The sequence below is a fragment of the Sycon ciliatum genome, chromosome 2, assembly GCF_964019385.1.
Source record: "Sycon ciliatum chromosome 2, ocSycCili1.1, whole genome shotgun sequence".
NCBI classification, from domain to species: domain Eukaryota; kingdom Metazoa; phylum Porifera; class Calcarea; order Leucosolenida; family Sycettidae; genus Sycon; species Sycon ciliatum.
This window is the reverse complement of record NC_088644.1, coordinates 5095704-5113143: the sequence shown is the minus strand read 5'-3', so window position 1 is coordinate 5113143 and position 17440 is coordinate 5095704. Positions and strand designations below refer to the sequence as shown.

The 17440-nt window shown below is 46.6% G+C and overlaps 1 protein-coding gene across 1 annotated transcript; it reads left to right on the top strand.

Annotated features, from left to right (window-relative positions):
- Positions 1-10177: 10177 nt before the first annotated feature.
- On the top strand, positions 10178-16891 carry LOC135810715 (mucin-20-like). Its single transcript, XM_065324195.1, has 2 exons — positions 10178-12149; positions 15776-16891. Exons 1-2 carry the CDS (start codon positions 10443-10445, stop codon positions 16169-16171), a joined length of 2103 nt encoding a protein of 700 aa, XP_065180267.1. The 5' UTR covers positions 10178-10442; the 3' UTR covers positions 16172-16891.
- The last annotated feature ends 549 nt before the right edge of the window (positions 16892-17440 follow it).

The following is a 17440-nucleotide window of genomic DNA, read 5'->3' as shown; positions in this document are numbered from 1 at the left end:
CGCAGCGCGAGTTCAAACATCGAGTACAGTCCTAGTGTAGTACAGTGCGTATCGGTTATAGTGTGGTCGTATACAAGAATATGCTGTCTACAAGAATGAACACTCATTTTTTCATAATCATAACACCTATTTTATGTGTATATTTATTCTTACAAGCAGTATTATCGCATAGTAGAATATATCGGCCCTAAGAATGGATTTTGTGTAGCAAAATATGCCAGATTAGTGCAAAATGTATCGCCTGTAGTAATAACATCTGTGCTCTGTGCATGCTCAATACAATAATATTCAACACAAAAAGAGAGTTATGTCCAACTGAGCATTGGAGAATCACTTTTTCTGTCCAGTCGGACTCTTTCTTCCGACTTCTCTCCTATCTGCTGCTCCGCAGTCGTCTAGCACGACCGCGAGTCTGATCCGTGTGTATCATGATTGTGTAGACCTACATGATTGTACGTGTCCACATGCCAAACATGTATTATGTCACACGTGCATATGATATGTCACACGTGATTTAGCGTGTGTAAGAAATATCTGCAATAAGAATCAAATGTCGTTTTTCAAACACCCACGCTATAACCGATACCTACTGTACAACGAAGCTGGAACATGAAGGTCGAGGTCGCGTCCAGTCTACATACGTAACACTTTTTGTGCAAAATTTTGTACATATTTCCACTTTTGGCCATTCCACGTACATATTCCAGGTGCGGCCTCTTTTAAATACTTAGTAGACCTGCACTCTGTATAAAGATCTTGTAGGGCCAAACTAAAGAAGGTGTGTGGTTCGACTCACCCGACCGACCGTACAATTTCAGCCCGACCGTAACTTTTTTTCGGCGGGCTGTCGTGTGACTGACGTACGTGGACTGAACACGTCCACGTCTACGTGCTGTGCGGCGTGAGTCTGCGGCCGCAGGCGGCTCCTTTTGGACTTGACTTGTAGTGGTACTGCAGTGCAGTGCAGTGAGTGGTACGACTGCTGCCTTGTGCTGGTAGTAGAGTCTACTCGATACGCGTATACAGTGTATTTACATGTACTAAAAATATATATTAAAAAAAAAATCCGCCCGCCCGCCCGTAAAAAAAATGTCCATGTTAGTCGAACCACACACCTTCTTTAGTTTGGCCTAGTTTAAAAAAATAAAACAGCGAGCCCTAGTAAAGTATGCAAGGTTTGCACATCTGCGGCACAAGTCATTTGAAATACAATACAATGAATATCGGGATCAGCCTCGGATGCAGCATGAGGAACACTGTACTCATGCATGTGTACCGCGATTTTCACCAGGGTAGCACGCTGGGCACTTCGCAGTGCTTTGCATGCAGACAATAACAAATTTCTCTGGGAGTCTTGGGATATTGGTTTAGAATACTGCTTTACCACATAGTGGTACTTACTGAGTGCGTTCGATTATGCACTTGAATCGATTCATGAATCCATTCGCATGCATTCAACGGACAAGTTGTTCGATTTTCACGTCATGAGCCCTGGAATCAATCCGGAATCCATTCACTCTATTCACATGGGGTGATGTGGCACAATCGAACGCACTCACTGTGTAGGCAACATGTTTGACTATGATCAGGGATGTACATGTACAATGGTTATAGTCCACAGGCCAAGGTGCCAAAAAGTGACTTTTCGCTCCCGTTCGAGAGGGACAAAGGTTTGCCATGTGCAACTGGTAGAGGATACGTAGAGCTTTCAGGATTTGTGTTACTTGACCCAGAAACATGGGGCTTTGTTGACCAAATCGACGAAATACTTCTTGAAGAGTGTTACCATAGCAACCAAAGTGATAATTCCCAGTTTAGGTATCTTGCAGATTAAATACTAACAGTGTTGCTTTGGAATGAAGTAGCCAAGGCCCAGACCTAGCTGTGTACAATTTTTCATGATGATCGGAGGTGTCTTACTGCCTCAATAGCTAGCTCAATGTCCAGCGGCCAGGATCGGGACTGAGTTACACGACTCCTTCAAGGGAATTGCCACTCGGGTTCGGCCCTGGCCGCCAACAACTTTTTTGCCAATTCCAGTGTTCATGGAAAGTCCAGAGTGCATTTCAATCATGTGGAAGTACTAACTTTCCTTTTACACACCTCGCTAGAGTCTCCCTGTCCTAAACTGTACTTCTTGTCTAATGAGGTCTACTACTGTGCTTTAGAAAAGCGATCCTGTCACTGTGTCAGCTTTTCTATTATTAAGGAATGATTATGTGTAGCTGAAACAACCAGATATGATGCATATGGAATGATAGACTGCATGCTAGACATGCATCTTAGGCCTGTGGGGATTGCCCTATTCAAAATTTAAATAATAATAATACAGGTAGACTCCCTTTAATTCGAACCTCAAATTGCCGGGCCCTGACTTCGAATTATCCAGAACTTCTAATTATCCAAATGCAGCCCCATGCACTGATATGTATGTCAAAATGCTTGAAATCGCTTGCTGAATATTTTTTGCACATTTTTATTAGCATCAACGGAACATAGGTACGGGTCATGTACAACGGATCATCAAAACACTGGATCGACACAAAACCATTTTGACATCTTCTAGTGAAGAAGTTGTCAGTCACTGCAGCTTTCCTGAAACAATTTCAACGGAAAAGAACTGCGCTGCCTAATCGGCGTCATGAAAGGCCGTTGGACAGCAGCACGTCGTTCTGAAGAACGGAAGTGGAGCAAAGGCATAGACAATATTTACGACAATAGTGTTGTTGTGCGCCAACATCTCCGCGCACGAGCTGGCGCGGTAAGAAAGGCCATCGAGATCCGCGAAGAGAGTCAGCCACCAGGAAGAAGTAGGACTAAAGGGACAAGCCCAACTATTTTTGCAGTTTTCTGTCATAAAAAAATAAACGTCACAGGCTGCTCTTCGCAGGTGTCCGCGTCGGAGCGGTCCGGGCGAGCGACCGCATCTCAGTGGGACACTTGTCCGTGGCCGTTGTACTGGAAATCTGTGGCAGAACCTTGCCATGCCAGAGGCTACACACACCCGGGTACCTATACCGGGATAGACAAATCCTTGGTGTTGCTTCTTTCATTTTTATTTGTTCTTGCTGAGAAAGAAACGTTGCTGCTTGGAAAGCTTTCTGTTCACTCCAGCGACTTTCCTCTAGTAACGTTGCTCACTGATAATGATCATAGCTCGTGATACCAATGGTGAAGAGAAGCTGGGTTTCTTGCCATTTGCAACTTCCTGGCTCTGAAAATATAGCTTGAACAAATAAGAGCTCCAAGTATTTTAGTTTTAGATTTCGATGTGCCAGACCTATCGTTACGAGATGCAGAGATGAGGAGCAAGGGAGGCGTTGGACTAATGCCAATAATGGTTTTATGGCCCAGACAACGCCAGCGATTTTCACTTGTCAAGAGGACAGTCAAGTTGGAGCAGGCAGATGACAGATTATTTGAGCATTTATAGCGGAGTGGGTGGTTTGCTAAAGAGAATCGTCTCAGTACCTCATGGTTACTAGTATCTGACAAATGCCTCTTATTGCTAGTCTGCATTATTGAGCATAGCAGAATTGATCATGTCACAAGTAGTGTCAAGACTTGATGTCCTACGATTATACTCAGATCATGTTGTAACTTCACGGGAATATCCGTCCTGCCACTTTACGCTCTCCCAAAATTGCCTGCAGGAGTCACGTGCCTGTGCAAGGGACAATGCGTTTGCATTGCTTACGGATGCAAGCGGATGGAGTGTAGACCAGATGAGAAAAAGTGATCCGGATATTCAACTAGCTTGGACCGCCATTATAAATTTGCCTGATGCCTGGACTATCTGAACATTGCTCCAAACCAATCCACAGAAGCAATACCCACACAGGAAGCCAAATGATAAACCCATTCATCAGCTATCGAACCTTTCATCAAAACATAATGCAGTGCATGCCTACTACTACTCAAACGAGATCAACGGATGCCACATGCCACACAGATACAACGTGGAGGCTCAGTATTTTCAAGACCCCGTGCAGTCTAGACAACTAGAACAACGAGGTTTGCACCTAATGTCCCTCGATTTGCTTGCCGTATTTAGTTCCTTGCAATTGAAGCAAGCCGTATCCGAGAACCGGTCACTGAGTTTGCAGTGTCGTCGTCGCGTGTATGTTGCCGTGGTGCTCTCTACCCTCCTGTACGGCGCCTCAACCTGGACAACGAAGGCTCCGGACCTACGACACCTCAACCTTTTCCACCATCAATGTGTCAGATCTATCGTTGGAGTGTCGCGACGGCAGCAATGGGAGACCCACGCAACGTCCTCAGCCCTTGCAAAGGCCCTTGGAGTGCCTGAGGACATTGGTCACATCATACGGGAATGACGTTTGCGCTGGCTTGGACACGTGGCACGGAGGGAAGATCACCGGTTGCCGAAGTGTGTTCTCTTCGGTGAACTGCCTGCCCCGCGCCCCGCGCGTGATCCACGCAAGAGGTGGAGGGACGTTGTTATGCATGACTTTGAGCCGGTTGAGTCACCGGTACCAACATGTGGATGGTACGATGCAGCCCAGAACCATCCGGAGTGGCGTGCCATTGCCCATCGACCACACAAGGCACCCTCTGCTGCTGGCTACGGTTGCGCCTGCGGCCGCATGTTCCGTCGAAGCGGCGACCTGAAACGCCATCAGTCATTCTGTCGTGGACTGGAGAAATAACAATGCGGTATCATTGCTACGCAATGGGCAAGGTCAAGGTGTGTTTATGGTGGTACAGGTAATGCTATGTACGCCTCTTTGGTCGCTCACACATTATCCATTGCCGGCATTGGTTACACGTTATTATCAATTTGTTATGACCTTCGCTGGTCTGCACACCCACCCACTCTACTCTCTACTCTACTCTCTGAAGTTGAGACTTTCGTTTGCCATTTCATCCGGTAGTTTGACTCTCTGAGAATGTCCCTGCTACATGTACATGTATAATATAATTTATACTTTACAATTATCCTTGTACGTGTCTATCTTCTTGACACCATGACTTTCTTTGAAGGTCTTGTAGCTATGAAATGTTATTTGCTGCAGGCCATGTGTGTGGTGTGGTGTGTGTGTGTGTGTGTGCATCCGTGAATGTCCCACGCTTGGCCCGTGGGTAAATATACAGTCATGTATATGTTATATGCCACACCAATTTCGCTATCTGTATAATATTATGCAGCACAGTGGCAGGCATAGAGAGAGAGAGCGAGAGGGAGAGAGACGTTTTAATGTCTCTGATGTGAATTCTTCACTACTACATAATCTACATTGTACTTGTATGATCGAGCGTATGAGTGTGTGTGTGTGTGTACTTGTATGATCGAGCGTACAAGTGTGTGTGTGTGGGTGTGCATTTGCAGATTTGGTGCTTCTCTTGCGACGGGCGTATACATGGTGTGTGTGGGTGCATCCGTGAATGCCCCATGTGTGCGTAAATATACAGTCATGTACGTGTTCTGTGCCATTCAATTTCACTAACTGTATATGCAGCACAGTGGCAGGCATAGAGAGAGAGAGAGAGAGAGAGAGAGAGAGAGAGAGAGAGAGAGAGAGAGAGAGAGAGAGAGAGAGAAAGAGAGAAAGAGAGAGAGAGAGAAAGAGAGATACGTTTTAATAATGTGTCTGAGGTGAATTCTTCACTGCTACATGTACTTGTATGATCGAGCGTACGGATGTGTGTGTGTGCGTGTGAATGTCCCACGCATAGCCACATGCGCGGTGCCACACAATTTCATTATGTGTAGAACAGCGGCTGGTAGAGAGATAGAGACAGACAGACAGACACAGAAAGACAGAAACGGAGGGATGCTGCGCATAAAGAGCGACAGACAGAGACACAGACTCAGAGAGAAAGAGACAAAGCACAGACTGAGGAGAAGACAGACAGATACAGACAATCAGACACAGAAAGACCGAGACAGAAACAGAGGGACGCACATAATGAATGACAAAAGGAGAGACAGACACAAAGACTCAGGGAGCCAGAGACAGAGGGTCCTTAGGGAGAGACAGTGAGAAAAAAACTAAGAAAGGGAGAGGCAGATCGAGAAGGAAGAAGACACAGAGACTGAGAGAGAGACAGAAGAGAAGCAAACGGAGAAACAGCGACATAAGTACAGGGCCAAGAAGACAGACAAACATAGAGAGACAAGCAGAGAGAGACAAGCAGAGACAGACCAAGACAGGGAGACAGCTGGAGAGTTACACAGACAAACACAGATAGGCAGACAGAAAGGCCGTGACGAAGATTCAGAGAAACACAGAGAGAGAGAGAGAGAGAGAGAGAGGGGGGGGGGGAGAGAGAGAAGAAGAGAAGAGAGAGAGAGACACGCGCACACGCACACACACACACAGAAACAGAGAGAGAAAACTGAGAAAGAAAGAGACAGAGAACAGTGACCGAGTGAGGGACAAAGAGAGACACACAGAGAAAGACTGAAGAAGAGAAGCAGACAGAAAAACAGAGACAGACAGATGGAGACAGAGAAACAGAAAGGAAGACAGACAGACAGACAGATGGACAGACAGACAGATAGGGACAGGCACACGGACAGAACGAGATAGGCAGACAGCTAGAGAATGACAAAGACAGGCATACAGAAAAACCAAGACACAGACAGAGACACATAGACACAGAGAGAGAGAGAGAGGCAGACAGATAGATATATTAATAGAATAGAGAGACAGACAGACAGAGAAACATGTGGAGACACACAGATACGAGAGATTTCGTTCGTTGGATTTCTAATACTGAAGTAGTATAATACAAGTAGGTAGCAGCATAATGCACACAGATCTAGAGTGCTGAGAGTTGTCGAATGCGGCGAAAGCAGAGTGTAGTAGACACTACTGTACAGGAGTGAAGCAAAGCTGATTTGTTGTAATGCTGCCTGACTGCTTGCCTGTGTGCAATAATGAGGTGAACTCATAAAACAGTGAGCCGAAAAAAAATATGATTAAAAAGCCGATTCACAAACCAGGTAAAGACAGGAAGAGAAGGAAAGATATGTGCGCATATACCCTGCACCCGTGCACGCACACACACACACAAACACAGAAGGGAGTTGATAGGTGGAGAATTGCGAAAACAGGGGACCCAGTGTGCCCTCAAGGAGATAAAGAGATAGAGATAGATAGAGAGATATTTTTGGCACAGTATATTCGGCCCTGGTTTAAATATGGCTTTGGAATTTATTTTTCATTGCAATCAGGTTCGGCCTCATTTCTCTGTGCTGTGCTAATGAGTCCACAAAGGACGAAACAGTTCTGTCCCCAGATTGGATAGATAGATAGATATAGATGAAGATAGAGAGAGAGAGAGAGAGAGAGAGAGAGAGAGAGAGAGAGAGAGAGAGAGGGGGAGGGAAAGAGAAAGACATAGGCAGCTGTCTTGGTCATTATCATCCGATGTATTCCGTGTGGCGTAGACCAGGTGTGCATTGAGAATCCTTTCACAAGGCATCGCAATAATTATAATTACGGAATTGGGCAGTAATGCTGTGCTAGTCTTGATATGTTTCACTCAGGTCATGTCTGATATCGTTGGCATAAGAGAAAATCAGTGGGTGTACATCCACTGCACTTGCAAACTTGCGTGTCTCTCTTGCGACGAATGCACATGGTACTTGGTGTCTGTGTCAATTGGCTCATTCTGTGGGCGAGTGGTCACTGCCTGAGTTCAATGTCGGAAAAGGTAAGTAGCTCTAGAGTGCAGTATAGAGAAAATTATGCCAAATACGCGGTCATTAGGAGAGACTATACCAGCAACTTCGACTCATATACTTCAATATCTAATTGGATCTGTATAGAAGACGCTGCTCAGTGGTATTGGAGTTGTGGTTGATCAACAGCGTATCTTTTAGGTACATGTGGCATCCATTGGTCTTGTGTGAGTGACACTAGGCATGAAACCGGACAACGTTGGTGAAAGGTTTACCAAAGAACTTGATTGGTTTGCCATTTAGCTTCCTGTGTGGCGTCACATCGTTTCCGTGGACTGGTTTAGATTCTTGCCCACGTTTCCAGGAGTCCAGCCAATTAATAGCAGCCGAAGCTATTTGAATAGCCAGATTATGTCTTCTTATCTGCTCTGCACTCCATCCGCTTGCATCAGTAAGCAATGCAAACACGTGGTCCCCTGCACAGGCACGTGACTTCTGCAGGGAATTCCGGGAGAGCGTAAAGTGGCAGGACGAATTACCGTGAAGTTGCCACATGATCTGAGTACAATCGTAGCACATCAAGTCTTGACACTACTAGTACTTGTGACATGACCAATTCTGCTATGCTCTAATGCAGACTAGCAATAAGAGGCATTTGTCAGATACTAGTAACCATGAGGTACTGAGATGATTCTCTTCGGCAAGCCACCCACTCTGCAAAAAAATGCGCCAAAATTGCGCCAAAATTAATAATCCGTCATCTGCCTGCTCCAACTTGACTGTCCTCCTGACAAGTGAAAACCGCTGGCGTTGTCCGGCCATAAACACCATTATTGGCATCAATCCAACGCATTAATCCAACGCCTTCGTTGCTCCTCATCTCTGCAGCTCATACCAATAGGTCTGGCATGTCGAAAAACTAACATACTCGGAGCTACAAGCTACATTTTCAGAGACAGGGAGTTGCAAATGGCAAGAAACCCAGATTCCCTTCACCTTTGGCATCACGAGCAATGACCATTTATCAGCCAGCAATGTTTTACTAGAGCAAAGGCGCTGGCGGGAACAGAAACAGCAACGTTTCTTTCTCAGCAAAAACAAATAAAAAGGAAAGGAACAAAAAAGGATCAACACCATGTACCAGGGATTCGTCCATACCTGGTACCCAGGCCAGGTGTGTACTACCCCTGGAAAGGCTCTCCCACAGATTGCAGTACAAAAGCCACGGCCAAGTGTCCCACTGAGGTGCGGTCGCTTGCCCGGACCGCTGGGACGCGGACACCTACGAAGAGCAGCCTGTGACGTTTATTTTTTATGACAGAAAATCCGCAAAAATAGTTGGGCTTGTCCCTTTAGCCTTGATTGTGACGTCAGGGAGTCGTCAAATACCATATTTGACGACTCCCTGGTTCATATCATTATAATATAGATGGGGGTTATGAACTCTTGATACATGTTATTTTGTTATTAGAAGAGATCGAGAATCAGGGTACGAGTAGTAAGTCTACATAGTAAACAGACTCTTGATCATACCGGTAATTAAATTATAATTTTTTTTATCAAGATTGACAAGAGTGCATGAACCAGATCATGTTACTTTATTAGGATGACCCAAAGGCAAATCACCTATTTTTATTATTTATTATCAAATTTTTGATAGGGCAATCCCCACAGGCCTAAGGCCTTCTTACAGGGTACCCTAGAAAAAACCTATCGAGGGGTTCACCGCATTGAATGGTTGTGGTATGACAAAGCGAAGAGGCAACCATTGTGTGTGTGTGTGGGGGGGGGGGGGGGGATTAGTTGATGGACAATGTACATTGTACTTGTCAGCCAGGCCCTGGAGCCAGTTCCTCAGGGGAGGGGGTTACGGCTCCAGATCGGCTACAGAGCACAGGGCTCATCATTTCCCCATGCCCAAATGTATTTCAGTATCATGGAAGATTATTACAGGTAGACTCCCTCTAATTCGAATACGGTATAATTCGAACATTCCGTGTAATTCGAACTTTTTCGTCGTACCGATCTTCTGCAAGTCACTTCAAGTCAAAATCGAATGCATAATTCGAAGTACGAAAAGTGCGCCGGTTGGATAATTCGAACCCGGTCTTCGTACAGAAGAGCTGTTTACAGTACATTGGCTATGTCCTTTGAACGCTTATTTCGAAGTGAGATTGAGTTGCAATCCTTGTAATTCGAAGTTCATTCTTTTCTCCTTCTCTAGCCAAGAGTAGCTAAAAAATTGATGGATGGTCCGCTGCAGGATCGACTATAGCGTTCAAGAAACCCACCTTCTCTCGAAATTTGATTCAAGCCCGTGCGAGGCAAATTGCAATGGTTTGATTGAAGACGACTCTTGATTGTATTATTATGATTATGAACTCTTGATTGTATTTTGTGCAAAATGGATATTTCCGGGTTTTTGATCGACCACGTGGTCGGTGGTCGACTCCGATCCGCGGTGACGAAGAAATCAACCTCAGGTCAGGCCTCGGCACTTGCATTGTTCACTTGTTGTGGACGAGATCGATCTTTGACTTTAGATGATTTCCAATCATCACCGTTTACTTTTAGCTTCGTCTGTTGCTTGTGGAGTTCAATGACAGGCTTCGAGGCCGTTGGAATGCGGAAAGTGTGAGTCATGTCTGTTTTGCGAAGACGGTGAGAGTGAAAGCAAAGACTTGGGAACGCAAGTAGTCCTTTGGCCGGCAAGAGAAGTGTGGTGCTGGCCGAATGTGCGTCTCTCAACCTGATCGCAAAGGAAGCTTGTGTCCACCGCTCTCGAGCAGCCATGGACCCGAAGGAAAAGCAGAGGATGATATCCATGATAAGCGACTACAACGCTTACAAATCCAGTGGTGGTCGCCTGTATGAGATCACAGTTGAGCGAGACACCGACGCTGACTTTGTGTGCAAAGGTGTCCTGCGATTATACTGGGACATCCAGAGACCTATCGTCCTGAATAAGGAGGCTACATCTTCGTTTGTGCAGAAGAGGGAGCGCTCCTCGAACATCGTGGGTAGACCTGCCGGCCGGATGAGAAGAGAGGAGAGCAAGTCAGAGGAGACCAGTGCTAGTGGGGTTTCACAAATGGCTGGTAAGGCCTTTGCCAACGACACAATCACAGACATTTCACCGCGGTCAAAGGCAAAGGGAGCGCAACCGGAGCATATCTCCCCGATTGCCAGACCCACACGAGCTCGCACAGAGACTGCAGGCTCGGCGGCAAGCCATAGCAAAGCAAAGGTGCTGGGGCGCCGCCGATCATCTGACCAGTCGGAATCGCTGTTTGAAAATGCTCCTCCTCTGTCTCCTTCAGGTCGCATCAGTCCTATGGCGCAGATAGACAAGTGTCGTCTGGGAAAGGTGGAAAGCGCTGGTCCTGCACAGACTCGGACCCATATCGGCTTGCATTTGCCGTTCGAGTTTGCGCGCAGCAGCAGCGTCGGTTCACCCCTCAGAAGCAACTCGTTTGGAGCGGCTGACAAAAAGCAGCGTCAGAAGGATAGCGTTGCCACGCCTCGAATCCGCACCAAGAGCAGCACTGAGAACGCGTCGCCAAAGCTGGGCAACACCAGCTCCCGGCTGTTCAGTCCCGGTAGGCCGAACAGCATTGAAAGCCCACTAAGACCCACCAGCAGCAACAGCAATGTAGCCAGCTCCGCGGCACTGCGTACACGCAACGGATCAAACTTGTCTCGCGTGTTTACGAGCAGCTTCAAGCGTCCCAAGTCTATGAAGCCCGTCATTACGCCAGGTCAAAAAGATCGGTCTGCGACAGTAGCAGCAACAGCAGGACCAGCAGTGCCAGTATTAACCAAGGGCAGGGCATTACAGGCGTCTAACAGTGCTACTCTGCTGGATCCAGCCAGCTCGCTCTCGGCACCAGGTGCTTCTGGCGTAGTATCGTCGCCATCGAGCTTGGTGTCACCACCCGATGGGCTTGAACTCTTACCCAAGCCTGTCAAGAAGCGTGGCACATCGTTCCGTAAGAGCTTTCAGCGCAGCATATCGCCAAAGCGGAGGCAAAGCCTACAATCCGATGAGGTGACAGAATGTGACATACCTACCAATAGTGGCAGTAAGGATACTCTACCCTCACCAGGAGCAGCAACGGCGGCAACCAAAACGTCAGGAACGACTACAGCTGCGCAATCGTCATCATCATCATCATTGCCAGCATCTGCAATTGCTGTACCTGCGCCATCATTAACCGCTACGGAAGGAATTGACAAGAGCTTGGCTGCTTGCAGTGGTGGTGGTGGTGGTGGTGGCAGCCGTCTGGGTAATTTCCTTAGCCGGCCCCGCATCTCATTCCGATTACGTCGTAATAATCCGTCCCGGACAGACAGCATGGACTCAGTTTCTAAGCTGGACAGCGTAGCATGTTCTCCGCCACCCAGCAGTATTGGTGCGGAGTCGCTCGCCGAGTTCTACCAGCCGCCCAAGGGATCTGTAACCAACATTCGGGCAACTTCTGACATGACTGTCTCTGATGTAAGTGTCATGCACTGTCTGTGTGTCTCCTCTTCTGTAGGTCGTGGTTGTACAGTAAAACCTGTGTTTTTCGGACCCTGTACCAAACGGAATCCTGTATTTCACGCACCAAAGTGCTGTGGAGTGAACGTGCATCCCTGGATCAAGCGGAATCCTGTCGTATCAGGACAGTTTCCGCTGCACCAAGGGTGTTGTCCGGTTAGGGCAGGTTTTACTGTGCGTTATATGTGTTGCTTGTCCCTTCCTGGGGATTATCAGTTGCCACTAGGTCAGCCTGCATGTTCTGGCAAGCGCCCTTTTTCAGGGCACATGCTGCTCATTTTATCTTCGAAATCTGGAAAGGAATCCACTCTGGTATGGAACACATTCAGTAACAATCTGTCATAAGGAGCCTGTGCCGTGGGCGACCTTCTGCTGTCAAGGACTAGTGTTTAATTTCATGCATGGAGGCTTCAATCTGTCTAAGTGCCCGAGGCCTAGGTTCTAGGTTCAATCCGGTGTGCAAGCCGCATAGCTTGCATGAAAGCACCCGCACCCTGGTTGACAAGGTGTGAAATACATTGACTCGCAAGCTTCACAGTGACCCGACCCTGCCAAAGTCTCAAACAAAGCTGTGCAAATCCCGTGCTGCGGTCCACCAGTTACACCAAATTTTGAACAGTTAGCATGTGCGCCATTTGAGACTCGGATGTTGAGCCAATTAATGTAAAAAAAGAAAGAGACACGTGGATACGTGTGTGCAGATATCTAGCTCAAACCTGACGAGGAGTGCGATACATTCCATAGCATGTCACTGGCCTGGAATGTAGCTTGACAGAACTATCCTACAGTCTTCCAAACTGGAAGGTTCAGATTTCAGATTTGTGAGCAAGAGTCCACAGGAGGAAGGTATGTGCTAACGAGATGAATAAAAGTGCCATTCTACAGCTGTGCAGAATGCTGGTTACTGTCCACCAGTCTTTCTGTCTCGTCATCGTCAGCAGCTATCACATCGTCTCGATAGCGCATACCTTCTTTCTATGGCATATTACTCGCAACGCTGAACCTTCGAAGTTGGAAGGCGTGTCTGATCGATGTGTGAGGTTATTATAAATGCTTGCAGTGTGAAATGGCAAGGGGAAAGTGTGAACATGTGCGCGTGTAATGTAGAGCTATATGCACCCGTATGTGTGTGTGTGAGTGAGAGAGAGAGAGAGAGAGAGAGAGAGAGAGAGAGAGGGGGGGGGGGGGGAGATCTAGGAGAGTGTCATGGGGATATTGGCACCAGTCAGTGTGTCACTGAGGCAGAGGAGCAGTTTAACACTACCACTGGTGCGGAAGGGCAGTAAGCTTTTTTTTTAAGCCTACAAGATTCATTTGTCAATCTGATGCAGGGCGCGTTCTTACACAAATACCACCAAGATGTGCGATCTGTGCCTACCCAAAAAGCTATAATCAGCAATGCAGACAAGGGAACGTCTCTTAACCCTATATGGACCAATTAAATTAGTGTGGAAAATGCGGCATTCGATTGACTGCTATAACTCAAGAACGATTATGATTTGTTTTATATACATTGTATGCAGATAGGTTTAGATGGACAAAGCTTTCATATTAAAAAAAAGACCAGACTGAATTCGGATCAATAAAAGTTGCCAAAGTGAAGTGTTGAAAAACGTTTGAGTTCCATTGAGCGCGAATGCTCTGTTGAGTGTGCAATGTTCAGTGGGATTTTTCGCGAACTGTTTTACTTGTGACGTACGTAGATTTTATGCTCATTATGCGGATCAAATTTTGATCCGCATGCATCTCAGCTGTGGATTTTTCGGAAAAAGAATCGAAAAACGATGAAGATCGCCGGCTGAAATCCCCACTTGAAGTTTCAATCATACGTGATCGAAAGTCATGCAATTGTCCATAAAGGGTTAACAAGCGCACAGAGCTGGTGTCGCCGACACAAATTACGCACCAGTGACAGCCTGGTTGTTGTCACATCTCCCAAAGTCCGAATTACAGCACTATCTCTCTATTAAACTGCTCCTCCGCCTAAGTGGCGCCCTGGTTGGTGCCATATAATTCCATGTCACCCGCATAGACATATCTCTCTCTTCCTCTCGCTCGCTCACACACGCACGCGTACACATCGCCCTACAGTGCACACACACACACACACACACACACACACACACACACACACACACACACACATGTTCACACTTTCCCCTACTGCTTCACACTGTAAGCATTATAACGTGACACATCGATCAGCCGCGCCACCTTCCTATTTTGTGCTGAGCGTTGGCACTGGACTTTGGTTTGTTTGGCTCACTATAAAGCGGCGCATTTGTGTATGCCGGCCTGCTTGGTTGAATATTCAATACAGCATTGGAAGTGAATACGCATACTGTATCGGGTCTGCAGGGTTTTTACTGCATCTACCACAAGCAAGGACTTTTGGTGGCACCACAGAGCGGTTGCGTATGATATTCACATGTACTTTTCTAGAGACACTATTGGCGTCTGTAACCCAGGGCGCGAAATAACGGTCGGACATCGGACAATTTCCGACCGTTTACGGTCAGTTTCCGGATGTTTTGTACATATCCGGACAAAGTGTCCGCGCACTTTTTGCAAAGTACAAAAAAGAAAAGGCACTTCAATCCTTTGTCTCATAGTCATTAGTGATGTCGTCTGGCAAGAGAAAGCCAAGCACCGCTGATGCGGGTGCTCCTCTTGGAAAGAAGCCCAGAGGAGTCAAGACGACCACTTGTGACAAGTGGGTCGCCGAATATGATACTTGATAGGGAGCTTTCAACTTCTGTTTGGCTGAGCTATGAGCGCAGTCCCTCAGATCGTAGCGTTGTCGAAAATTTGAAGTGTAAGATGTGTTCCCGTTTTGTTGATAAAATTCGCAGCAGCAAGGATTTTTCTGACTCCTTCGTCGTTGACTCAAGGAACCTGAAAACGTCAGCCTTCAAAGATCATGCTGCTTCTGAAATGCATCGTTGTGATAACATTTCGATAGTATTAATTCTACACTGAACATTGTGTGATTTGATGTGAAAATTTGCATGTCCGGACATGTCCGGCCATTTTTGCAACTGGCAGGACATTGTGTCAGAGCATATTTTAATCCTTAGCGCATGCCCTGGTAACCTATTGCACATGTCCTAACATTTCAACTTGCTGCATCGGACATCAAAGAATCCCAACAAACCGTTGAGGTTGTTGGCTGGCGGGGCCCACGCAGCTCGGCACTCTTTTCACTGGATTTTTGCATTGAACGTGGTACCAGCCCCGAGTGATCTGTTGGGCGGAGGGGGAGGGGTTGGCACTGACATTACATGAAGGTCTGTGAATTAATATGTGGGCGGAAGGAGCGGGCACTCTAGCCAGCTCTTGATGTTGTTCAAGAGCCAGAAGTGTGTCCTTTTTCTCAGTATTATAACTCTGATGATGCCCTCCTGGGTGAAAATTTGGAAACGATTGCTACACGTGGCGTAGCCAAGGACTGTTCGTGTGTTGCGGATTGGAGGTGAAGTAAAAGATTATCACTCGAGCTGTGTTAACCTAAGTGTTTGCTCCTTGTCACACACACACACACACACACACACACACACACACACACACACACATCTTGCTTGTAGATTATCAGTGCAACGCTAAGCAAGCTGAATGCGGTGGATGAGCCGTCGCGCTTTGCCATCTTCTCCATTGACGACACTGGCACGGTCAAGATCATCCAAGATGACGTGTGCATGCTACTATATCGCATTCGCCTCGGTCCCAAAGAGGACGTCTGTAAGCTGTTCATCATGGAACGCAACACAAGCGATGCACAGGACTTCTCCGCCGAGGTGATGCAGTATTACCACCTCGGCATGCCCTTCCTGGAGCGTCTCGTCACGGCCTACCAAGCGGAAGAGGAGCGCGAGATTGATCGCATCCGTCTCAAGTTTGCCGACAATCGACGACGTCTGGAGAAGAAGCTGGAGACAGCGGCGAAAGCAGAGGTCATTGAAGTGGACGAACCCTCGACATGACAGTAGTGGATTTGTTGTGGAAGCGGCAACTGGGTACTAGTGACATGAGCGAGAGACTATGCCCTTTGTACATGGTTTCTACTGAATTCGTTCCTCACAGGACACATATTGTAATCGGTCAAGGTGTTGCCACGCCACTTAACAATATTTCATCATAACAGCTCCATCCTTACTACTCATGAATACTTTGCTTGGTTTGGAGCCGAAATTCGTCATGAAAGTCACGAGATTTTTCACGAAATGCCAACACATACATTCTTCATTCGTAGTCTTTAGCTAGTATCTATCTATTTATTTATTATTTATTTATTTATTGCTTCATGCCTCCTTCCCAGACTATTTTCCTATTTTTTTTTAACATACTGGACTGCAGTCCTTACTAACAACAATCGGTTCCAAGCCATCAGTATAATACTCCACTGCGCCCGTTCAGTGTCGCGCTCTGCAAAAGATGATATAGTTCTCTTTACAGTGTCTTGTTGCAATGTGTAGTACATATATATGTGTAGTACATAATATATGTGTAGTACATATATATGTGTAGTACATATATATGTGTAGTGTGTAGTGTGGTAACTGGTATCAAGGATTTGTTTGCTAAATAATCAATTTGAAGAAAAATACACTTGACCTCTCGTCTAACTTTATTTTTATTACTTTCCGTTCTGTACAGCGTAGTAACCATCGGTCACTGTCTTTGGAGCTTGTCTTCTCGTTTTGGCTGATTGTAGAACAATTTGTCAACCTCAGTGCGTTGCACTCCGGAGTCGTGCGTGTGTGTGTGTGTGTGTGTGTGTGTCTTTGCCAGTTTTGTGGATTGGACAGTTATCTGGCACTAGTCTTGATCTGTTCCATTCAGATCTAACTTTGTCCGCTACTGTTGCTGTACAGTAGAGTCGCGCGCTGAAGAACGTGGAGCCCAAGAACGTCCAGCCTGAAATACTTAGAACGTCGGTGTTGGTTTTCTGGCAGCTAGTGGGATACATTTAATCCAGTACGCACAGTTTCTAATAACGTGCTATAAGAACGCAGCCAGATTGCTGAAAAAATAGGAACGTCCCAGGCGAACCCCTTGGAAATAACGTTCTTGGGCGCACGACTCTACTATCTCGTACTGTAAGAGAAAATCTGTGGGTGTACATCCAGTACACTTGCAGATTTGCGTACTTCTCTTGCGACGGTCCTGTACATTGTGTGTGAGTGTGTGTCTGTCTGTCTGTCTGTGCGTGTGTGGGTGTGGGTGGGTGTATACATGGTATGCTTGGAAAG